At 43.8% G+C, this 25326-nt stretch overlaps 1 protein-coding gene across 2 annotated transcripts in view; it reads left to right on the top strand.

Annotated features, from left to right (window-relative positions):
* The window catches only part of ADCY9 (adenylate cyclase 9), a 111512-nt gene that overhangs the window by 65672 nt on the left and 20514 nt on the right, over nucleotides 1-25326 (top strand). For both annotated transcript variants that reach the window (XR_011524549.1, XM_070566907.1), the window contains exons 3-6: nucleotides 8722-8912; nucleotides 18657-18761; nucleotides 19737-19954; nucleotides 23974-24076. Coding sequence is in view for 1 of the 2 variants with exons in the window: in XM_070566907.1 (XP_070423008.1) it covers nucleotides 8722-8912; nucleotides 18657-18761; nucleotides 19737-19954; nucleotides 23974-24076 (617 nt within the window). In the remaining variant the exon portion in view is untranslated. The remainder of the gene's footprint in view (nucleotides 1-8721; nucleotides 8913-18656; nucleotides 18762-19736; nucleotides 19955-23973; nucleotides 24077-25326) is intronic.

Below are 25326 nucleotides of genomic sequence, written 5' to 3' on the forward strand. Positions count from 1 at the left end.
CATGGCGCTGGCTTTCAGGACGGTCAGGAGCTCAGTAGGGAGAAGGCTTTGCGTCTGGGGTAGGCTCACAGGGAACCTGCAGGTGACGTCTTGTTTCTTAGCCTGGTGGGACCACGAGTCTTCAGCCTGTTTCTCCTTACACATTTCTGTGTCTAAAATGTTTTGTAATAAAGTCAAAAATTCTTGCTTCTTTTAATCATAAAGTAAATAAGAGAGATATCTAATACAGAAAGTAAGTTTTTTCCGTAATCCTATTGCCCTGTTAATATTTTGATGTATTTCTGTTTGTGTGGTTTTTTAAATTATTTTTTTAGCTTTATTGAGGTATAATTGACAAATAGAATTGTAAGATATTTAAAGTGTATATTGTGATTGGATATCCATTATGAAAGTATTCCCCCATCTAGTTAACACATCCGTCACCTCACATATTTATGTGTTTTTTTTTTTTTGGTGAGAACATTTAAGTTCTGTTCTCTTAGCAAATTTCAGTTATATAGTACAGTGTTATCACTACATTTTACATTAGATCCTCAAACTTTGTGTCTGTGTTTTTACTGTAGTGTAGTATGGTTCAGAATAACACTTTGTCTCTTTCCCATGGTGTTAGCTGCTCTTCATGTCTCCTCTTCTCCAAGTACTCAGCTGCCTTGTTTGGGGTCAGCACCTTCACTGGGCAGGGACCTGCTTGCTGGAGTGTCTGGAACCTTCCTTCCCCTGGAGTCTGAATCCATTGGCCTTCTGCCCACTTCCATCTCTCTTTTAGGGTCTGTAGCAGAGCTCAACTTTCCACCCTAAGACAAGGGACTTCTGAAGACTCATCCCCCCCTTTTTGTGAATGAGGGGCTGTTGACTGCAGCTCCATGTCACGTTTTCGTATGAGCCGCATCTCTGCGTGTTGCTGTGCCTTGGGACCCGTCCCTCGTCCTCTTATACATGGGCACTCACTACTCACTGCCTTGGTTTCGCTTTCAGTTTTGCTTATGCGTGAGTCTACCACATAGTTGTGAGTTTCTTGAGGCATAAATCACAGCCACATGCTGTGCACCGTGAGGCTGGTGTGGGAGAGCGAATGATCCAGCTGATACCCTCCCGAGTGCCAGAATGGCCTGCTCTTAACTTCTCGTCTAATGCCCAGCAACACTTTTAAGGTTATTGAAAACACACCACACAACACACAATTTTGGTTCTTCTGAAAAAGGTCTAAAAAAGAAAGACTACCTTCCAGGGCTGAAATGAAATTAGAAAAATTGGAGATATCTAAGAAGATATTGCTTCTTGATCACAAAATAGAGGTTTTGGGTTTCTCAGTTATATGGCTTAAGCAAGTCTGCCATGTGGTCTTTGGGAACAAGAAAATGCAGTTTGGGAAACTGTTTTGCTCAGTGCTCCCAGCCAGTATGCAAAACGCTCATCGAGAGAGGGAAAACCGTAATGTGAGTTGAAAACGAGTTGACTTGAAAAGTGAGGAAATTCACAGCAAGCATGTGACTGTGCTGGAAATGCGATTTGGGAGCAAGCCAAAAGCCTGGATAAATATTTCCACCAAGTAACAGGTGGCGAAGGCACTGGTATGGTTACTCCCAGGAAAGGCTAGTCAAGAATTGTATACTTTTCTTTGCATAATGTGAAGTTTCCGGGTGAGGTAGGGTGAGGTTGGCTATGTTGCCTTTCTTCCCAGCTGAAGATGCTCACAGGAAGTGTCAGTGTGGGGAGCACTGCCCCTGCGCCAGAAGAAAATGCCTTTGCAAATAAATGTGCTTGCGGATGAAAAGCAGACAGCAGTGTTCATGGCAGCCGGGAAGCCTGAGCTCCTGTTCGTTGTGGCGCAGCGGCAGGCTTGAGGCTCGGGCCGGCTGTGCTGCGCGGTGAACGCTTGCTGTCGAGGGGCCTGGGGTCGGCAGTCTATGAAGACAGCTTGGGCGTTGGCCCAGCTCTTTTGGACTGGACCGCAGTAGTGAGAGTTGCAGATTTGATGGTTCTTGGAGATATCTCGTGGAAGGTCAAACTTTTGTTTTGTTTAATCTCTCTCGGGCTTCTGAACTCTTGCTGTGTTTAATTTTTAGTTCTTTGAGGTTATGTAACCTTATTTCTTATTTGTATGTTTTTCCATCCTAGCTCTGCCACGTTATCTACTTCCAAGCCTTCATTTTTAATATTTTTCTTTTACCTGCCACTGCCACTCCTTTACCTTGAATTCCCAAACATAGTGTACTTCTTACTGGCTTTATTTTATTTCTTCTCTGAATCTCAGAACTGTTGCATCTTAAAGTTTGCATAGATTTATTTCTTTTTTTAAAAAAGGGTTCTATTGAGAAATACTTCACATACTATACAATTCACGCCTCTAAAGTACAGACACAATTCAGTTTTTAGTATATTCAGAGAGTTATGCAACCATCACCACAATCTAGTTTTAGAACGTTTTCATCACCCCACAAAGAAACCCTGTACGATTAGCAGTTGCTCCTCCCCCCATCCCCGAACCTCTGGCAACCACTAGTCTACTGTCTCTTTGGATTTGCCTATTCTGGACATTTTGTATAAATGGAATCACACAGTATGTGGTCTTTTGTGACTGGCTTCTTTCACTTAGCATTGTATAGTTTTATTTCTATTTTCAATGTATTCCCTTTTTTTGGTTTTATTTTTCAATTATTTAGCTGCCACCTAGTCTCAGATTTTAAATTGAACCTTTCGTTTATCTTCTTTCTAGAATCTATTTTCCATTGTGTTCTGTACTTAAATCTGCAACTCTTAAAATTAACTATTAATTTTTAAACTATTAGTTTAACTATTAACTATTAAAATCTTAGAATTAACTGTTGTTTCTCAGTTCTCTAGGGGAAAGAATACGGTCCGTGACTCCTCTTGTCCCTGCTTCAGACATAACCTGACGTGCTGTCTTCTGTCTGATGGCATTCTCTGTTATTATTTGGTGAATGCACAGTTTATTAGTGGTTAGTTTACTTCAGGGCCAACACCTTTCCTTCTAGCTCTCTTGGTTCAGAGCCTCTTCTGATCATTTAAACTCTGTTGTATGACAATATTCCAAGATAATTATCATAGACCTTCATTTCTCTTTTGTTTTCTAAAACTCACTGTAAAAATGCCTTTTGTCACCTCTGAGTCCCGTTTAGGCACATAGACTTGCATTCATGCAACTCTCTCTTGGTGTAGATGTGTGTCATCACTTGCTTATTGTCCTCACGTTCACTGCCATCCTTCCACTCTCCTGTTTAATTTCCTATCAGCATTACTTGGTGCCCTTCCTCAGTTTCCTCTGTTTACTCTGAGTATTCTAAGGAATACTCTGATGAAAAAAGAAATGAATGAGAGAATACCTTGTAGGCTGTTTATGGGTATAGTGAATGTCATCTTTCAAAGAACTCATGGCTGTGGCCTTTGTGAAGGCCCGTGGGATAAAAGCATAGTTCAAGAGTTTTTGAGAGGTGGGAGCAGTGGGTCCTGAAGTCTTGCCACTGGACTCTCCCAATGTTAGTTCTCAGCAGCATAGCATTTAGCAGGGCAGCATTTATTAATGCCAGATATGAAAGTGAAGAAGAGGACAGTACACAAAAATGTGGTCACAAGTGGTTGCCCTGTCATGCACACTGGGCCGTGATGGCAGCACATTTACCCGGGACTGGTAGAGAGAGGGAAGCTGCGTGCAGAAAGCATTGTTTCAAGAGCAGGGTGTAGAATGCGCACTCGTGTGTGTGTGTGTGTGTGTGTGTGTGTGTGTGTTCTTTCAAAAGTTTGTTTTGTTGGCCCAAAGTTTTGGTCAAGATCAAGTTAAAAAGGCATGGTGCCTACCCTTTGCTTATTTCACCTGCTTGGGTAAATCTGTCTTGCATTTTATTATTTGAGACTTCGTTTTTTAAAAAGAAGTTAAGTTTTACCAACAGCCATTTGCTGTAGGAGCTTGTGATTTCTCGTCAAGTGTTGGGACAACCAGGATGAATGAGTCCCTATGATTAGTTGTTTTCCATAGGAGTAGAAAGACCCATCTAGAGTGTTTTCATGTTAACAAGGGGAAAAATGATTATTTTTTTTCACCAAAGCTTTTGGTCTTCTTAAGCAAAAGCAATAGGTAATTATGAAATATTCTATCTGTAATTTTGTAGGCCCTGGTTATTTGCTAGATTAAGAGCACTATTAATCTTTACTTTCCTTATTGACTGACCACATTTTAGTTTAAATGCTACTTAGCCATTACAGACCTAGTTACCAGGAAGAATACAACACAGAGTGAAATAACTTTTTAGAAAATTAATGGAATAGGCAAACTGATTGCCCTCTTGTGTTAATTGTTCGCATCATTAGTGATGCAAGTTTCAGGCGTTTGTTATGTTATTCTGCTAACTCCCAAGGTTGTGTCTCAAAACATTCTTTCCTTCCTGATTATTCTCCTCTCTCTGTGGAGCTGACAGTCAGGCCTTGACTGTCTGCACGTGAGGATATCTCACTCCAAAGCAAGAGGCCCGCAGAACATGAGCACGATAAAGAAGGGCCAGAATAGCCTTTCTTTTCCAAAACGGACTTTGGCACTCACTCACATTACACTCAGTTCACCAAAACCAAGCCCCAGGTGTGCACAAGGCACAGTTTTTGTCCTCAAAGAATTGATGATATACTTAAGAATGTTTGAGAATGTTAACCACGCCAATCTCCTTGACACACATGCCATAGACAAGCTCCTCCGTCACACGGGGGCACAGTAGGCTGCTTCTCTAGCCTCTCGCAAGTTAAGCTGATAAAAGGCATCAATGCTGGTGAGACTTAGAATCAATTACCAGGAAAGAATATTAAAAATCTTATTAATTATTCTCCTGTTTACATTATACTTAAATCAGTTAGCTGCCTTATTTTGACCTTCTGCTCCAAAAGAGCCATTCTAATGAACTTGGACCCCAGGGTCCACGTGTGTGGTTACTCATTAAATCTTTATCTCTTATAAACTCTCTTGACTTAAGACTTTGAGGAGGCTGGAACTCTATCACACAGCCCTGATTCAGTTCCTGGGCTATTTCACATCGGGCAGCTGAGCTCCTACTTACCGAATCATGCTGATATCCCTCCAGTTTTGGCAAAAGATTTCGCTTTAAATTTGGCTTTCCATATTGAAGCATAAATAAAAAGATACTTAACTAGTTCACTGATTTTGCTTGCTGTGGAAACATACATATCGTTTGACCTTTGGAACACTAGCAGTATTGTATTATCACTGCAAGTTGGTCATTAGGGGCTCCCTAAAGAAGAATTCAAGTTAGAAACAAATTCGGAGCAATTATTGATTTAACAGTTCTGCAAATGTTTTTGCACATAGATACAGCATGAAAAAGACTCCCAGTGATAAGCAGTCAAACATTCACATTGATGATAACAGCTAATGTTGTTGAGTTTTCACTGTTGCAAAAGCTTCATGTGTGCTAATCATTTAATCCTCACGTTTGCCCTATGGGGTAAGTCCTATTCTTAGCCTCGCCTGATGATGAGAGAACTGAGATGCAGAGCGGCGAAGTCTCTTCCTCCAGGTCACACAGTGAGGACGTGGTGGCTGGCCTTTCCTGAGCCTCGTGCCTGCTCATGACTCTTTCTCCCCGACCCGCTGTTGCCCCCAGTGTGAAGACTCCTGGAGCTGGTCTACATGCACCCTGCCCAGGCTCCAGCTCATATCTGGCCATTCCCTCACGCGCATTTCTGTTCCAGCCACACTAAACTCACTTCCGTCTCTTGACTATGCCTGGGAAAGGCTCCCTTTGGAGGGCCTGTTCACAGACTGTTCTAGTAACACCTATGGCCTGATGACGGCTGCCTCAACCCCTGCCCTGTTGGCTTTTGCTTGGCTAACCTCTCTTCATCTTTCAGTCCTCAGCTTGGGGGCACTTCATCCAGGAGGCCTTCCCTCACCCTCAGGTCCTTGCGAAGTGCCACCCTTCTGTGCTCCTCAGAGCACCCTTGCTTCCTTGTCCTGGGACTTTGTAGTCACACCTGCCTGCTTTCTAGATCCCTCTTCAGGTGATGTTGACCCATACAGGTAGGGGTCATGGCTAACCTGTTCATTCTTGTCCTCTCAGCACCCATCACACTGTGTGGTAAACAGGAGGCACTTAATAAGTGTTTGGGGAAGGAGCAGTGACTCGGTAATCACAATCCAAAGTAACAACAGCAAACCTCAGGGATCTGCACCCCAAGGCAGTATTAGAGTTTGCAGCCACAGAGCTGGGTGGCTGTTGCTCCACATTCCCTGGTGGAGGGTGTGCTCTTGCTTTGAAGTAGTAGCTTCAGCATCCTGCACGGGTCTGTCGGATTCAGGCTTCAGCTCTTCAGGTGTGCTGGCTCAGCCTATTCCCTCTTTTTGTTGTCGTGCCTCCAGGAAAGGCCTCCATCACCTCTCTTGCAGGTCTGGAATACACAGGGAGGGCATAAGAAGCTACCTGACGAAGGACCCTTCCTGGGTTTGAGAAGGCTGAGAGCAGGGCCTCTCTGATCATCCTGGCTTCACATTCCCAGGGCAGTCTTCACCCACCAGGAGCAGCAGCCACAGACAGAGGAGCCCCAAGCCATTGGCATCTCAGAGAACGCTGTTCTGGGGTCAGGGCCAGCTACAGACGTAATGGACAACCTTTCCCTTCAATGGCAGCTCCTCACCCCCTGTAATAAAAAAAGTCCTTCCTGGGGCCGGTCCCATGGCCATGTGGTTAAAGTTCTGTGTACTCCACTTCGGCGGCCCAGGCTCGCAGGTTTGGATCCCTGATGCGGACCTACTCCACTCATCAGCTGTGCTGTGGAGGCATCCCACATAGAAAATAGAGGAAGATTGGCATGGATGTTAGCTCAGGGTGAATCTTTCTCACCAAAAAAAAGTCCCTCTTCCCTCTGGTTCCCCAGGTGGCCCCGTGCAGTAGCAGCTTGTGCTCTCCTGGGCCCCTCTCCCCAGCCACTGCCGGGTGACATATCTGTCATACTTGGGAGTCTGGGAGAGACCACTAGAGCAGCTCCTTGCACTTCTTCAGTGAAGCTGGGAAGAAGCCTGCCAGCTCTGAGAGTCCACAACACGTCAGAAATAGGACCCTTCCCTGGCAAGCCCACAGAGGTGGCATTTTTTGACTCTCCCCAGGCACAACGACAAAATCAGTTCAGTGTTGTCTGTGACAGTCTGAGAAATCCACACAAAGGCGCTTTTCCTCTTCCATAACGTTCCAGTTCCCTTTCCATTTTAAGTTTACACGTGTAATTAGTTATAACTGTAACTGATCCTAAACACACACTGGGGAAAAAGTACACAGAAGTTCAGGACCTAGGTAAAAGTGAGAATTTTACTGATCTCCTTTGGGGTCAGTTAGCACCTAAAATCATTCGTCTAAGTCTTTTGGTTCCCAGCTGTGATTTGGCTATACTCTAGGTTGTCTCTGGGTGTCTCAGGGACTCTAGCCAAATTTTCAGAACAGTTGACTTAAAAACATACGCCACGTAACGTTTTTATGAGGAGAGAGGGAGATGAAGGAAGATGAAGTGTTGAAATGGTGGCATAATTATAAAATAATCAAGGGTTATTGATTAAGTAGCCCCTAGGTTATTTGATTAATTAATTTTAAAGCATTTATTAAGTTTGTTCCAAGTGTAAGAAACTGTATGGGTTCAGGAGTGTAGACACATCCCCTCTTGATGGAATCTTGCCCTGATGGCTTTCCTCTACCACCTTCTGTTGGAGCTTAAACTCTCCAAGACGGGACCCTGTTCTCTTCTTGATTTTATTCTCCGTGTATAGCATACACCAGGCCTAAAATAAATGTTTATTGAATAAATTACATTGTCACTCCCTTCAATAAATTTGCAGTCTGATTAAATTCCAGTAAGGACTAACAATGGATTTCTTTTAATAAGGTTTTCTTCTTTTTCAGAAATTCCTTGGGTTCTGTTTGAAAAATCTTCTCCTTATTATTTTCCCAGCAGATAGTTCTTCTGAATTCCTGACCTACCTGCCTGTTAACAGCTACTTAACAGTGTAGCAGACATCAGTGTGATATTTCAGCCTTTCATGAGAATTGTAAAGATGTAGGTTAATTGTCCATTTAACCAACTTTTTTTTAATGAAGATTTTGTGAAAGAATAAAGTTCACATAGGCTGCAGCTTGACAAAAGCTGAATGTTCTTGCTGTGAATGTTTGGATCCAACAGAAAACAGATACTTGATAATTTGAATCGAGAGGTTTTAATTACGCCTGTCAATGCACATTGGTCTTACTTTTCATGCTAGTTTTGCAGTCCCTGACAGAGATAAAATGGTCTGTTCTCTAGATCATCCTTATGTCTAGATTGACCATTATAAATGTCAGTGACTATCGACAGATCGAAATAAACCCAGGAAATGTAGAGGGTCCACCAGCAGTCGGATCTGCTGCCTTCATAAAGAGATCAGGTGACCCTTTCAGGGAGGAACTTTCTAATGCTCATTTCAGTCCCTCGAGGTAAAACGTGCAGCCACTATTCAGAGAGAACTAATGTGAGTAAATGGTGTATCTTGGAGGCAAACGTTCTCCCTGAGGCTGCGCGTTTCTTTGAGAAGATCATGGAAGTCAACAGTACAATATGACTATTCACGTTTTCATTTTACTCTCAACTTTTCAGGAGCATGTCCTGCACAGAGAGCAAGATCGAGCTGCATTTCACCCAGCAGTGGTTTCAATCTGTGCTGATTGTAATTTTTATCCGTAGGTTTGAAGACATACCTGATAGCGGGTCAGAGAGCGAAGGAGTCTCGTTGCAGCTGTTCAGAGGCCTTGCTTTCTGGCTTTGAGGTCATTGACGGCTCACGGCTGTCCTCAGGCCCTAGGGGACAGGGGACAGCATCGCCAGGGAGTGTCAGTGACTTGGCGCAGACTGTCAAAACCTTTGATAACCTTAAGGTTAGTTTTTTTTTCCTACTTCTAAAACTTTATATTAATTCTACAGTAGAATGTGTGAAATAATAAGCAGCCTTCGGGTCTGTGGCAGATGACTTGGAATGCCCTTCAATTTGGTTTTTACAATTTTTTTTAATTAAGTATAAAGTTAGCAGCATTTTGCATTTTTAGTATCTTTGCTTTTTTAACATATTATGCACGTCCAGTTTCTTTCTACACTGCATAAAGATGCTTCTCACTTGAGTTATTTCTTTCTTTTTCTGCGACCTATGATGTCTTTTGAGATTTGTAAAAGCTAATGATAAATGATAGTAAAGGTGAGTCTCCTCGCATCTTGCGTGGAGAGCTGGTTGTATCATACTTCAGAGACCACTTTCTCAAGTGCTCTGACATCTCTTGAAATCCAGTGTTTTATGATTATTTTAAATTTGTTGGTGTGGCTGAATCTTGTGACGTAGCTTACTGAAAGAGTGCGGGCTTGCCAAGAACACTGTAGTATTTCATTATTGGAACAGAGCTCTCCTGGCGGCTGTCTAGAAATACCCAGTGCTCTCATAATAAACTACCAAGGAGTTATCGTGATGCACCTTGGGCGTATGAAATCTTGCTCGTTTATGAGCTGTTCATCAATGTTCACATTTAATCTAGTTCCCGCACTGGTACCTCTTTTTATTTTTACAGTTTAAATATTTGCCACTTTCTTTTTTTTTTGAGAGAGAGAGGCAGTTATAACAGGTCCACTTCACTATTTTGTACTCAACACAAAGATATATTGGTCAGGATCATGGCCTCTCATTATAGCTTTAATCCAGCATGTTCCTGCTTATCTACATTCATTGGTATTTTGGGCCAGATAACTCTCTGTGCTGGGGCCTGTCGTGTGCACTGCGAGATTTCCAGTAGCATCCCTGGCCTCTACTCACCAAATGCCAGTAGTGCCCCTTCCTTCCATTGTGACAATCAAGAATGTCCCCAGACATTGCCCAATGTCCCCTGAGGGTAAAATCACCCCCATTTGAGAACCCACGGGGCAGGGTGTGAAACCCTGAGCCCCCCCACTCTCTGGCACCTGCGTAACAGGGAACATATCTGAAATTTCCTGAACGCCTGTGTGCTTTCCAGACAGCCTCTTTGCTCGGGCGGATGTTCTGCAGCAGCAGCAGGAGGAGCTCTGGGCTGCAGGCCGTCCCTGAGCGCGGGCAGGGAGGACTGTGTGGGGAGGCGTACAGAACGTGCTTCCCAACACGGTTTCCTCCCAGCTTCAAACTGAGCTGCATTTAAGGAGAGAAATAGAGCTCAAAGCCAAAAACAAATGACTTGTTAGGTTTGTCTGCCATTTTAGATCGTGTTTGTGTGTGTGTCTGTCCATTAGGGAGTGTAGTTGCTGACTTCACCCTATCACGTACTTGCAATTTTAGTGACAGCGATTCTGTGCTAAATTGCCCTAAGAAGGTTTTCTCTCACCCCGAAAGAACATTTCTTGTTCTAGTTATATGTGAACATATTTATATATTTTAAAAATCTGGATGGATAAAAACTATTTAGCGTATTCTGTTGCCATTTATAAATTTTCCAAATAATCATTGAACATTTTCTGAAAATCTTGTGATCTATTTCATTGACTGTGTGTGCCAAAAGGAATTTGAGCAACAAAAGAAAAGGATCTTTGTGTCCCTTCCACGAGGGAAAGATGAGTTGAATCTTGAAGCATAATTTCTGGGCTATTTCCATGGTGTTGGAGGGGATAGTAGGACAACTGAGATGAGGGCTGCCCAGAAAGTAGAATTCCTTGGACTCACAGTTAGAGTGGAAGGAGTGTGAAGAGATAGAAGACCAGGTCTCCACTCCAGGCTTTGCCACTGTGGGGAGGTCCTTCTCTGCTTCTCTCCTCATCCTGTGGGATGAGGATCAGGTGAAAGCCTTGTAAACCATAAGCACTGGGTAACCAAGTGAATTGTTGTGAACTGTCATGCTAAACTTGAAAGGCAGAACACTGAGGTCTGCTTAAGGGTTGCATAGACCATAATCTGACGTATAAGGCCTTCCCTCAAGTAAGAGCTGTTGAACAATAGAAATGGAAAACACCAGTTGCTTCCTCATAGGTTCTATAAACGTGACCGTGCCTCACATATGTGTCACTGGTTTGTTGCCTTATATTGTCTGAGCTACACGTAGCCTTTCAAATTAGCTGGAATCACAGACTAGCTCCTCCTAATTCGTTACCAGGGTCTGTTGACTCTTCCTGTCAACAGGCTTCTTCTCCTTTGTTGCTGCTGTCACCTCATCCAGCAAGAGTTAGCTCCCATGGGGATTTGTCACTGACCCCACACTTCCCTCCTCCCCAGTGTAATGCAGTGATTCCCAAAGTGTGATCCCTCGAGCAGTAGTTTCTCAGATTGGAAATAGGAGTCAAGTGCAGAAAAAGGGTTCTGTGGTCAAGTAAATTTAGAAAGTTCTGGGTCCAACAGCCTTGCAAGGGTTTCTTTGATGTAGGACCTCTCAGAGCCTTTAGTATGCTACTCTGCCTCACTGGGTCTCTGGAGAGGGATGTGGTATATAGCGTTCTCAGGCCTTTTTGACCACAGATTTCTTTTTTCAAGGTGCATTTTTGGGGGAATGTTGGTCTAGTGGAAGGAGTTTAATGCAAGAACCAAGAAATTAGAGAAAAGATGTCCCGTAAATATTCCTAAGTGAGTACATGTGTGTCTTGGTCTTGTTCCTTTCAGCTGCAATGCTCGTTGCTTCCCTTTTCCTATGAACTCCTCTCTTCCTTTCACGGTTCAGCTTTGTTATAGTTTTCCCTGGCTCCTCCAGCTAATGAGGCTGTCTCTCCCATCTAAATTCTTAGTTCATTTAGTCTGTACCATTTGGCTGTAACATACACAGTCTTCACTATTTACTTATGTTTCTTACGTACTTTCTTGTGTTCTTTGAATGCAGGGCCCATGTGTTGAATAACTTATATTTTCCCAAAGTGTCCAGTATGGTGCCTGTCATGTAATAGACAATTACAACTTTCTTTTGGCTTAACTTTTCAATTCTTTAATGACACGCAGAGAGCTCTAACTCTGCAGAGCTAGACTAAGAAGGACTGGACTCAGAAGTCTGGGCAGAACTAAAAAGGACCAAAGTAATGTCTGTGAAGCATTGTTGTCCGCTCCTAGCACACATGTCCTGTGTGTCTGTAAGTTACCTCCCGGTTCATAGCTGGAGAATTCTTACCTAATATTTCATAAAATTGTCTGAGTACTATGATGACTTATCAAGAAGCAGTAATGATGTCAAAGGACAGGGGCTTTGGCCCTGAGGCCGTAGCTCAGGAGGAGTCCTTCCCACACCCAAGCCTTGGCTTCTTAAGTGACTGGCAGCGAGAGTTGCTCAATAGGAATGCCCTGGCATTGCATAGCGCAGGGAGTGGGGTACTGCCAGCACCATGGCACTCAGCTCTCTGAACCTGAGCTTGCAAAGCTACCTCTAGAGTTTGGGGTGGGGGCAGGAGGAGTCAAGAAGGGAGTCAGGGAATGAGCAGTTAGAGACAAGGACCCTACATGTCAGTGTCAGGGAAAGCAGCTCTAGTGCCATGGGAAGGGCGGAACTTAAGATCGAGGATCCTTGGCTTTGAGACTGAACAAGTCACTTAATTTCTCTAGGCCACAGCAAAATGGTGATGGCGAGGCGGTCTCTCAGGGTTGTTGTGAAGGTTAACTGAGGTAATGCCCGCTAACGCAGGGCTTGGAGCAGAAGCTCAGTTCACACCAGGACGTGCATTCATTTGCTCTGTGGGGAGCAGTGGACACTGACCACAGTTGGAATAAAGAAGGACAGGAGGAGGCAGAGATGCTGTTTAGATTCACCCACAAGGAGCCAATGAATCTCTCGGGAAAGTCTTGCCTTCTCTGTTCTGACTTAAGGGAAGTTCTTCAGTTTTGCAGCTGACCGTTGCTGTAGGGGATATAACCACATCACAAATGTGACATGGGAGCATGGGCACCCTGGCCTGTTTAGTGTGACCTCAGCTCTGCAGTGCGTGTCTGCTGCTCATTTATCATGAATGCTGTGGGTGATGGACTCCATATGCCAATAAAAATAGCTGGTCTAACGTCTTCTTGAAGAACAAAGAAAATGAAAACCAAAGATTTCAAAGATTGTGGTTTTTTTATCACATCGGTCCTAGTCAGTGAACCATGTGAGCTGTGAAAGCATCTTAGTTCACCCCTGAAAGACCTCACTGGAAATGCACCTGCTTGGCCAGTCTTTGTGAGTTTACCTTAATCTGTGATTCAGAGCCGGGGGCTGTGCGCTCACGGGCGTTTCTACATGTGCAGTTGGTAATGAGGCTAATGAGGTGGATTTACCCACATGGGGCCATTCAGAGAGGACCTGTCTGGTTTTCAAAAGGGTTTTATACTTTCCCTTTGAGGTCACCAGCCCTGGGGACCCTCCTGTGACAGTTGCCATGACTTTTTTAATGACTCTAAATAAATGATCACTTCTTTATCTCCTTGTTATTTGTATATAAAATCATGAATAGGCTCAGTTGGCTCAGTTTGAGGAAGAGAGGGCCTTTTAGTTCATTACAGAAATAGAAAAGGTAATAGATTTCTCTCTCTCTATATATATATATGTAGCTTAGACATTAAATATTTATTATAAATGGTGGTCTGAATAGTGGTAATGGTTGCAAAATTCTGTAAATATACTAAAAGCTCTCAAATTATACACTTGAGATGGGTGAATTGCATAGTATGTGAATGATTTCTCAATAAATGTCACAAAAAGAAGTAAATAGTAGTGCGAATGCTGGCTCTGAAATATGGATGTAAAATAAGTTTTTTTAAAAAAGACTTTTCAAGTTTTATCCATCTTTTCAGCCATGTGTGTTTCCTTCAGTTAGGAGAAAGCACATCACGTAGAAGCTGATAACTCTCCCTTGAGGATTCCAGCTGCTAGAGGTAGGAGGGATGGGGGAAGAGGGGACCGCTGTGAGAAGAGGGCAGTAATAATTGCTGCAGGCAAGTCCATTGATGAATTCTAGATAGTGGGTAAAAGTTCAAGGAGAAACAGGATATTTCTGTAGCCTCCAAGCATCTCCCCCTAGATATTTTTTCGTTATAAAGTGGGCAATAGTAACTGGACAGTGGGAAACCCGGTAGGTGCCACCTCACCAAGTGATGAAGATAGTGTCACAACAAATAAAACTGGCAGGGTCATGTAGCCCCTGATGGGACGTGCTGAGAGGGCACATCCCCTCTGGGATTCTTCCCCCAAATCTGAAACCTCAGTCGACTTGTGAGAAAACATCAGACAAATCCAGATTCAAGAACGGTATTCAAAATACCTGACCAGGACCCTTCAAAAGTGGCAAGGTCCGTGAAGACAAGGAAAGCCCAAGGAACTGCCACAGACGGGAGGACACTAAAGAGATGTGGCAACTAAATGCAGCGTCGGATCCCGGAACAGGAAAAGGACTTTAGGGGAAAAACTGGGAAATCTGAATCAAGTCTGTAGTTTCCATAATAGTACTGGGCCAGTGTTAATTTCTTAGTTTTGAAAGCTATGCTGTGGTTAATGTAAGATGCTGCCATTAAGGGAAGCTGGTGAAGGACATGTGGGAACTCTCTGAACTATCTTTCCCTCTCTGTGTAAGTCTAAAATCATTTCACAGTTTAAAATTTTAATATATATGTATTAAATTGTTACTATATTTATACTATTTTAATTATATTTTGTAATATAAGTATATTTATATTATACATTACACATGAATTGAAATGGAAAGATATGTCCACCTCAGGGAGTAAAGTATTGCACATAAATGAAATTTCCCAAAACACCAAATATTTTCTTATTTTGACTTCCTGATGGGATATTACTGCAACATGGTAACAGCCTCCTTGCCTTATCAGCCTCAGTTATTCAATGCAGTGGTCACTGGGGGCTCAGGAATCTGAGCAGGGTTCTGTGACTCGACATTCCAGGACTGGGAGCTCTTATGCCTGTTTTTACAGGTGTTTGTTTTGTTTGGTTGTTGTTTTGCCTCCAGGATTCTCTGTTAATGCTTCTGGATGCGTTTCTTTTTCTGTAACAATTATCACTTCTATTTTCCTCTAATATTCTACTTCTCTTTTTCTCTAGTGTTTTGTTAGCAGGAATCATCTATTTGGAAGTATTCATGCCTGTGCTAATCCACATGCTTAAATGACGATGCATTGACCCAACGTTGAGTGGCATGCAGTGGCATGTAGGGTGACTTCTGCCCCACATCGCAGGCAGTTCCTGTTCACTTGGAGACATCATGTGCATGCTTAGGGCCCAGGGCGCTGCTACCTGCACTTAAACTCTTTGCTACCATTTTCAAACTGTGTGACTCTGGGCAAGTCCCTGCCCTTTTCTGCCTCAGTTTGCTCATGTGTAAAATGGGGCTAATCATGTGTCTGCTTCATGAGTGCTTATAAGGACTAAATAAATTGATACAGGCAAAGAACTTGGAATGGGCCTCAGTACCTCGTACGTGCTGTTAATGTCGCATGTTCCTGTCTGCCATGTTCAACCTGAGTTTCAATTTTGGGAGCAAGGGATGCTTCTCCTAGTCACCGGACAGCTTGCTAAACAGTCGTGTTCAGCAGACTAAACAGGCAAAGCCAGGGCTTTTCTGATGTTGTTTCCTCCTCATTTCTCAGAAAAGAGGTTTCCCTGCTCCCTCCCTTGACAGTTATGAAAAAGGACAGCTGTTGGCTTAGAAATGATTTATCTTGTGAAGAGAAATAGCCTTGAAGAAAAAACCATTTTATAGCTCTGTGCCATATATTCTGAACAGAATGTAGGGTGCATGTATTGAAATGTGTTAAAAACAAATGCAAATATGCCCAAGTGTGTTAGAGAAATAGTTATAATCTTCCCTCCAAAGCCCACGTCTGCGATGGGGGAAGGAGCAAAGATAATCTGAGAAAATGCAGAGTTTGCTCTTGGGTGTTGTCCAGGGGATCTCAGGTTTCCCAGGCAACAGCCAGCACGGTCCTTGGCCCGCACAGTACTCTGTCCTGGGGACCTGAGCTGGTCTTGATGAAGCTTCCCTTGGAGCCAGTGTGCCAATACTGCCACTTAAAAGAGTCAGGAGGTGGTCATAACTGCTTCGGTCACTTCAGGGAAATGAGGCCCAGGAGGTCAAAGTGCCAGGATTATTCTTGGGTCCTCCTTAAGCCAGGAAAGGAGGCCAGAGAGATGCTGCTTGGTGGTCCAGAGCTGGGATCCCTGTAGTCTGGTCCCTGCTGTTGTGTCCTTTGTGTCCTAAGAGTGATCACTTTTGCCTCGCAGTGTTGCTATGAGGATTAGTTGAGATGAAGTACACGAGCTTGCAGACGTCGCATGGATGAGGACCTGGTTACTGTTCCTGGGGTGTCCTCAGCAATAGGCGTTTCTAAATCGTAGCAGCTGCTCATTAGAACTGTGGTTTCTCTCTGTGTGCCCGCCCCCGTTGCGTCCCTGCAAGTCAGTGGCCCAGGCCTGCCTCCAAGGTGGCAAGGTACCCCAGATAGTTGCCTAAAGTCTGGAATACTTTTCCCCGTGAGGGCTTGTCGTGGACAGAGATGCTGGCAGCTGTGCAGGGGGAGAGACCAACATTGAATGGGTTGGCAAATATTTCGCAGAGGTGTCTCCATGCTTGGCAAAAACCAGCATGTGAGATTTTTTTAACTTGATTAAAATGAAGCCAGAAAATAGTTCAAGGAAAATTGCTGTGGAGGCTGGAGAGGGGAAACAAACTCACCCACCATTGCGTGGTGGGGCCCTCCTGGTGCAGCAGGGGCTCTCACTGCGTATCAGAAGGGAATGTAGAGATATGAGAAGGTCTCCATCAGGGCAGGTGCATTTCTCAAAGATTTTTTGTTTCATTTGTTTGAAAGTTTTTCTTTAAATTTTTTTTCAAGGAAGATTATCCCTGAGGAACATCTGCCAATCCTCCTCCTCTTTTTTCTGAGGAAGACTGGCCCTCAGCTAACATCCCTGCCCATCTTCCTCTACTTTCTATGTGGGACGCCTACCACAACATGGCTTGCCACACGGTGCCATGTCTGCACCTGGGATCCGAACTGGCAAACCCCGGCCCACCAAAGTGGAACGTGCGCATTTAACCGCTGTGCCCCTGGGCCGGCCCCTGTTTTAAAGTTTTAGTCAATGAAGTTTCCCACAAAAAAGGAAAGTAGCTGAAGAAGAAATAGAACAACAAAGAGCCACATTTTCAAAGTGCGACCAAATGGTCTGCACTGGATCCACATGATGCAAGTTCCCAGGGCCGCCTTGCTGCAGGAGGGCCTGGAGTCCACTGCTGGTTCTCCTGCCCACCCCCCGCCACCTCCCCACTCCCCAGACAAAGCTGCTGTGGGAATGCAGAGTAAGCAGTGAACACTGTTCAGGCCGTTGGGGTCCCGATCACAGGTGCTGCTCTCTACTGCTTGACATGTGGCCCCAAGGAGCCCCCAAACCTCCCTGAGCGCAGGCTCCTAGACCATTTAAGAGCACCCGGGCTCCGACAACTTATGTCTATACCTTCATTTCCTGAGGCTCTTTTGTGGGCAGCTCTGTAAGACGTCACCTCCGTATTAGAACATTTTGTCAAACCGGGGTACAGGCCACGTAGGCTCTGTCAGAGGGATGTAGCTTTGAGTTTGCCCAATTGTGAAGACCACTGCCCTAGGCTCCCCCCGTCCCTGTGGGCACTCGCAGTCTCCACTGGTCTTCCAACCCCTTGGCAGCCGAGACCTTCAGAGAGGGTGTGGTATCTGAAGTTGTGTGGCCTTGTAGCATTTCTGAGGAATCCTTTGCAGAGGGTGTGTGCCCTCTGGTGTCCAATAGGCTTGATGGTCACTTCCGCATATTTGTGGCTCTAAATGCATAAAACATCTTACATGTGTAAAGCCAGTGCGCCATGGGGAATTCCTGAGAAGCAGATGGCCTGTTCTTAAAATGCGTTGAGGAGAGAAAAATGTTTAGAACCAAATTGATGCCAAGAGATACCTGAAAAACAAGTGGCCACACCAGAGTAGACACCAAGGACGGCTGTCCTGTCTGTGATCAAGGATGTTAAATTATCAGATGCACTGTCTTCATAACCAGAGAGAACAGTGGCCAGAAGTTTTGATATTAAGTACCAACATTTACTAAGCACTCAGTAACACTTCAGGTGGAGCCAAGGTTGTGTGGCTATCACCACAATTTTAGAACATTTTCATCACCCCAAAAAGAGTCATTCCCCATTCCCTTATCCCCCCACCCCTGGCAACCACCAGCCTCCTTTCCATCTCTATGGATTTGCCTTTTCTGGACATTTTATACAGATGGAGTCATGTGATGTGGCCTTTTATGTCTGACTTCTTTCACTGAGCATAATGTTTTCAAGGTTCATCCTCATTGTAGCATGAATCAGTACTTCATTCCTTTTGATAGCTGGATGATATTCCATTATATGGACATACCAGATTTTGTTGATCCACTCATCTGTTGATGGACATTTGAGTTGCTTCTACTTTTTGACCATTGTGGAACCTTCATGGGTGGGTCCTTGTGTGGACATGTTTCCACTTTCAGTTCGCTGGTTCATTTTTAACTCATCCTTGAGTGGTTCAGTAAACCTTCCATTTGGTTACAACCATTCTGTGTGACAGCAAATTGCAACAGCAGCAGACTTGTTTGAATCAGGAATTGTGGTCGTGTTTTCTAGGTAAGTTCCTATGGTATGTGTTTTTCTTGTAGACCTGCCCTTCATGCGGAATCACGTTTGCTCCCAAATCAGAAGCTGGTGCAGAAGGAGGAGCAGTGCAAAATGGCTGTCAAGAGGAGCATAAAAACAGTACCAAGGTGACAAGCTTTTGGCTGTTGTTCCTGTCAGTTCCTCTCCTGGCGCATCCCCCTGGGTTACATTGCTGTCTTACTAACCTCTCAGTTCTGAGAATAACCCCTCATAGGCGACGTGATTCCGTACCTCCTAATCCTTTAGGTTTTGAATGGACTGATAAAGGACAGGATGGAGAGTCAGAGCTAAGCCCTGTGAAGTAGGATAATCACATGCTGAACTGGGTGGGACCCCCTGACGGGCAGTAAGAGTTTAAAGACGTGTGGTTTGGAGCAGTCAGGGAAAGTTTGTGGGGCTGGAGGCTGGACTCAACACGAGGTAGAATGTGGATGTGCAAAGGGAAGAGGGCAATCCTCAGGATGAGAGGTGCATCAGAAAGAGGAGCTTAGGGATATGGACAGCAGCAAGGAAGGTGCTGGAGAAGGCTCACTCAGAGACTGAGCCGGGACTGGGGTGGGAAGCAGAGTAGAGACCAACCTGAGAGCCTTTCAGGCATGCCTATGAATCTCATCCTCCACCCGTGTGTCATCTGCCCAGACTTGTGCGATGCTGGGTCAGTCCATGTCTCTCTCAGCCCGTACGGCTCTGGGTTTCCTTTCCCTGGATCCCCTCCCTGTACTTCCTTTGAGGCGCTCAAACCTTCCCCCCGGCCCTCTGGAATGCTGGTTCTGTGGTCAGCAAACTCCAAGATCCTCAACTCTTCCCTTGGTCTTCTCTCCCCTTCCTCACTGACTCCTCCCACGATGTCACTTTCCTGGTTTCCTGAATGCCTGGAGATGCGGTCTGACGAACGAGGGGAATGGAGATGCAGCTGGGCGGAGAGGTTGAATGTTCGCATTAGAACAGGGATTTGAAGGTGCAGGTGGAAATGCGCAGTGCACAATCCAGCGGGGCTCCAATGGCAGACAGGCTGGGCGGAATAGCACTGCTGCATGCGCACGCTTCAACCTCTGTGTCTGCTCCCCCTTGTCTTGCGGCAGGCTTCTGGAGGACCTAATTCCAAAACGCAAAACGGACTTCTGAGCCCTCCCCAGGAAGAGAAGCTCACCAACAGTCAGACCTCCCTGTGCGAGATCTTACAGGAAAAGGGAAGGTGGGCAGGTGTGAGCTTGGACCAGTCAGCTCTCCTTCCACTGAGATTCAAGAACATCCGGGAGAAAACAGACGCCCATTTTGTTGATGTTATCAAAGAAGACAGGTAAGAGTGGAGCCATTTGCACTGAAGTAAAGATTTGCAGGTAGAAGCCTCTCCCTTTTTCTGAATTACTCTATTCCCCACGTGTTTGCACTCCATTGTCAGTATATTACTTTATTTTGAAGTAATTTGAAGCTTACAGAAAAGTTGCATGAATAGTACAAAGAATTCCCTTCATGCTCTTTGCCCAGTTTTCCAACTTTTAACATTTTACTATGTTTGCTTTATTCTCCTTTCTCTCTCTCTGAAATTAATTTTTTATTTTTTCTGAACCATTTGACAGTAAGTTGAATACATCATGCTAGCACTTTACCCCTTAATACTATATCTCCTAAAAACAAGGATGTTCTTTTATATAATCAGTTACCAAATTCAGGAAATTTAACATTGGTGAGATATTGTATCTAATCTACAGTTCATATTCCAATTTTGTCAATTGGTCCAATGTCCTTGATAGCACTCCCTTTCCCTCTAGTGCAGGACCCAGTCCAGGATCACATATTGCGTATGTAGTTGTCATCCCTCTTTAGTCATTTTAACTCTGGGACAGTTCCTTGGTCTTTCATGATGTTGACATTTTTGAAAAATGCAGGCCCCGTTGTTTTATAAAACATTCCTGAAGTTGGATTTGTGTGGTGTTTCCTCATGATTACATTTGGGCTGTGCATCTCTGCCAGATGCTGATGTGTCCTTCTCAGGTATCGTATCCAGAGGCACGTGGTGCCTGTCTGTCCTTCGTCAGTGGTAGTAATTTTGATCAACCAGGCAAGTATTGCCAACTTCTCCAATCTATAGTTATTATTTTCTCCTTGTGACTAATAAGCAATCCTTGGGAAGATACTTTAAGATCGTAATATCCCACTCCTCACTCCTCATCAAACTTCCCTAGATTTAATCTCCACTGATGGTTCTTGCCTGAAACAGTCTTTTCTGCGATGGTTTAAAAAGGCGCCTTGTCTACTCCAGCACCAACTGCACACTTATCATTTCGCTCTGAGCTTTCCACTATAAACAAGAGCCCTTCCCCATTTATTGCTTTATCTATCCATCTATTACCAACCTGGACTCATGGAAGCCTGTTTTACTTAATAGGATGTATTACGTCACTATCCTTATTATAGTTTGATGCTCTAGTTGTCCTGAATCTGGCCATTGGGAGCCCCCCCTTCAGGCTGGGTCTTGTGTCCTTTTGACATGACTCCATCATTTGTTTTGAGCAATTTCTTACATTCTAGCACAACAGGCTACTCCAGGCTCATTTTATATCTTTCCTGCCCCAGCTTAGGAATCACCCATTTCTTGAAAGAGCCCTGGCTCCTTTTAGTGAAGAATGATATTTAGATATATTAGTTATTAATGTCTAATTTAATGTCACTGTAGTCAAAGACATACTCTGTGTGATTTCAAGCCTTTTACACTTATTGAGACTTGTTTTATGGCCTCACATCTGGCCTTTTTTGGTAAACATACCATGTGCACTTGAAAAAAATGTATATTCTGCATTTGTAGGAAGTTGTGATCCATAAATCTCAGTTAGGTCCAGGTAGTTGGTAGTATTGTTCAGATCACCTGTCTCTACTTACTTTTTTGTCTATGGTTCTATCAGTGTTTGAGAGAAGGATGTTAAAATCTCCAACTATGATTGTGGAATTGCCTGTGTCTCTCTTTAGTCCTAACAATTTTTGCTTCATGTATTTTCAGGCTCTTTTGTAGGTACATACACATTTGTGAGTGTTATATATTCCTGGTGAATTGATCCTTTATTATTTTGAAGTGTCCCTCTTTATCCCTGGTAATGCTCTGTCTTAGAGTTTGCTTTATCTGATATTAATATAGTCACTCTGGCTTTTTTATTCTTACTATTTGCATGGTATAGCGTTTTCCGTTTTTTAAAAATCCCAACTTGTGTCTTTATATTTGAAGTTCATCTCTTGTGAGTCTTGCTTTTTTAGTCATTCTAACAATTTCAGCCTTTTAATTCCATTTTAATATACTTGGCTTTTTAGCCTTATCTCTTTGCATTATTTTTCTTTTAGTGGTTGCTTGAGGAGTTACAGATGGGTATCCTTATATTTTTACAGTCTTTTTATAGTTAATGTATCATTTCCCTTTAAATGTAGAAATCTTGTAACTGTCTAAGTCCATTACTCTCTTCTCATTCCTTATTCTGTAGTTGTCACATGTGTTATATCTACATACATTATAAACCCCAACTTTTAATTCTAACCTCTTGGTAATCTCAGGTTAGTCTCCGCTGATTGCTTTTCTGTTGAAGATGGATCATGTTTTCCTGTTTCTTTCTCTGTCTAGTAATTTTGGACTGTGTTGTATACATTGTGTATGATGCTTAGAAATTCTGGATTCCGTTATATTCCTCTGAAGAGTATCAATTTTTTGTTTGTTTCTTTCAGCAGGCAGTTAACTTATCTGAACTCAAACACCAAACTCTGTCTCCCCTGAGCTGGGCAGCAGCTATTCTGTTAGCCTTAATTAGGCTGCTGGAGTCTGCAGTGCACATGCGTATTTCAAGGGTCATCTAGAGATTTGAGCAGAGCTTCTATGCAATATTTGGGGTTTCCCTTCTTTGGTTCTCTTCCTCTGGGATTTCCAACCCCACTTTCCATCTGTGGACTTGCCAACTTAATTTTCTAGTTTTCCAAGCCAGTAAGACTGTGGCTTTTCTATCTGCATTTTAGCCATCCTGCACATGATGCTGACTAATGACAGTCTTCAGGTGAAAAATTAAAAAAAGGAAATTCAACTGGCGCTGTTTAATTCTTCTAAGTGTGACTCTCCTCCGTTTTCTGCCTTCTTTGGTCAATCTCCAGTACCTTCCTGGAGTTGTGTTTATATGTATTAAGAGTTTATACTTGTTATCTGAGAGAAGATTGGTTCAACAGGAGTTGATTTCTTTTCCCAGAAGTGGAACCTTCCAATAATAATTTCAAAGGAGAAGCACAGCTTATAACAGTGTGTATCCTGCCACTTGATTGCTAAAATGTGGCCATTGCACCTCCTCCTCAAGCTGCTTTGTTGTTTTTCCCTCTGTCCACCCTTCTTGAGTGGGAGGGTGGCTAGAGGGTCAACATTAGGGGATAGAATTTTCTCTTTTTTCAATCTAAGAGCATAGTAAGGTATTACACACTTATCGTGAAAACAGAGTCCACTATGCTTCAAAGAAAGGAGGGAGTATATGTACCCTGAACCCTGTGTGTCAGTCACATGCTAGGCACTTCACATATTTCATCTGACTTAATTCTAGTAGTTATTGTATGAGAGAGAGAGAGACTACACCCCATGGCTATATTTGCCTTCTGAAATCCTGTTAACATTCCCTTAAATTTATAGTAATTTTCTGCAGTATAAAAAGGATATTGCTATTTGCTAGCAATCCATAAAAGAATGAAAGAGTCACATAAAGCAGGTTTGATTTCTCTACTATTAAAGTCATTGAGCGTTATCATTTTTCAGGTTTCACACTCAATCTGCATATGTGACAATAGCACCAAAATTACACTAGCTGTACACACAATTTTGTGATAACAACCTGTTAGCTTTGATGGTGGTAATTACTGTCAGTTCTCTGAATGACAGGACAGCCGGTTCTGAATTCTGTTTTCACTGGAAGCCTCCGGATGAACATAAGTACTCTCAGTAGAGGGATCTGCTGGGCCTTCAGAAGGATCGTTTCATAGAACAAGGAAGCTGCATTCTTCTCCTAATTCTGGATATTAGGAAAATGTCTTCACAAGCAGGGTTCTAATGATGTGTGTTGTGATTCTGGTGAATAGTCATTCTTTAGTGGAGGTGAAACATAAAGTGTGATTATGTTTGGAAACATGAAAGACTTTCCAGCAATATATTCTAAAAGGGGCAATGGAGGAATGTCTATTATGTAACAACTTAGAGCTTTTGTGACATGCCTGACAAATGGTGTTTCAGTAGCTAATTGCGATCTTCTTGTAAAATAAATGTAATCATTGTGTGGAATGTTGATCGATTGCATTTATCATCTCTTCTAGCCTGATGAAAGATTATTTTTTTAAGCCACCCATTAATCAGTTCAGCTTGAACTTCCTGGATCAGGAGCTAGAGCGAAACTACAGGACCAGCTATCAAGAAGAGGTGTGTTTTTCCTTATAATTTTACTCAAGAAATGTGTTGTTTTCACTGAATAATTCACGATTAGTTTTGTGCTCTGGCAGCCTTTTTTGTTTTCCTTAATGACAGAAAAATGAAGGCTAATATTGATTTCCCACAATCTGTAAGCCCCAAATTGCATCTGTATATGAATTTATCTCCACAAAGGAGGAAAAAAACCAAGTCTTTCTGCTCTCCTTTGTCTAACATCCAGTTTGTTGTTTCCTGGTCCCTTTGCTCTGCTGCCAGTGCATCCCAGGCACCCCTGGCAGTGCTCCGGCCCCTGGAGGCCCAGCAGGGAGAGGGCTGCTCCAGCCACCCTGTTCTTTGGTCTCGAGCAAGATTTCTCTACCTTCCCTGTCGGCATTCTTCCCCACTGAAATGGGACAAGGAGCTCTGGAGGCCTTCCACCTTTCTCGGCATTCCCGCCTGCCTTGGGGTTGAAGCCCACTTCCTTGGCCCTGCCCCGCCTTAATTCTCTTGTTGTTTAACCCTCAGCCCAAACGTCATTGCCTCCAAAAAACTTTCCTTGACCCCCAACTGGATTTTATTTCCTTGTTTTCCTTTTTCTTCTTAGCATGCACCCCATTCTGTCATCTTTTCTGGTGTGCTCATTGAATCATGCGCCTCCCTCCCTGGACTCTCAACTCCAGGGGCAGGACCATGTCTCTTGTGTTCACCTCCACTCGGGCATCCAGCACACTCCCCACACCTACAGTGCTCAGCAGCGCATGGTTGAAATGATGAATAAATACGAGAACCTAGAGCCAGGTGTGAGGTCTAAACAGCCAGCTCCCTGCATTCTTTCCTCTGGGTCCAAATCTGGTTAGTGTTCCAAGGTCAAAAATATGTACCCTCCTAACCCCAGAGCCAAAAGGAATTTTCATTCAAATCCATTATTTCCTTCAGCACACCTTCGTTCAGCGTCTGTTATGTCCATACCCACCTAGGCTCTGGGGAGACCCTGGTGAACCAGACAGAGCCAGTTCTTGCCTCATGGGGTGGAGGCGCCCCCTTTTGTCAGCCCCCAGGGATGGTGAATACCAGTTAACATCCCAAGCAGGGCTCCTCTGGGGATTTGTGAGTTGCTCGGCGGTGACCTATAAGGCTGATCGTCATCTCATTTAATCCTCGCAGCAACCCTCTGAGGAAGCCCACAGTTATCCCCATTTCCAAAGAGAAAGCCACAGCCTGGCAAGGCTGAGGGGCTGGAGATGCTATTGCCAGGGCAGGGC

This window comes from Equus przewalskii, chromosome 12 (genome assembly GCF_037783145.1).
Source record: "Equus przewalskii isolate Varuska chromosome 12, EquPr2, whole genome shotgun sequence".
Classification (NCBI taxonomy): Eukaryota; Metazoa; Chordata; class Mammalia; order Perissodactyla; family Equidae; genus Equus; species Equus przewalskii.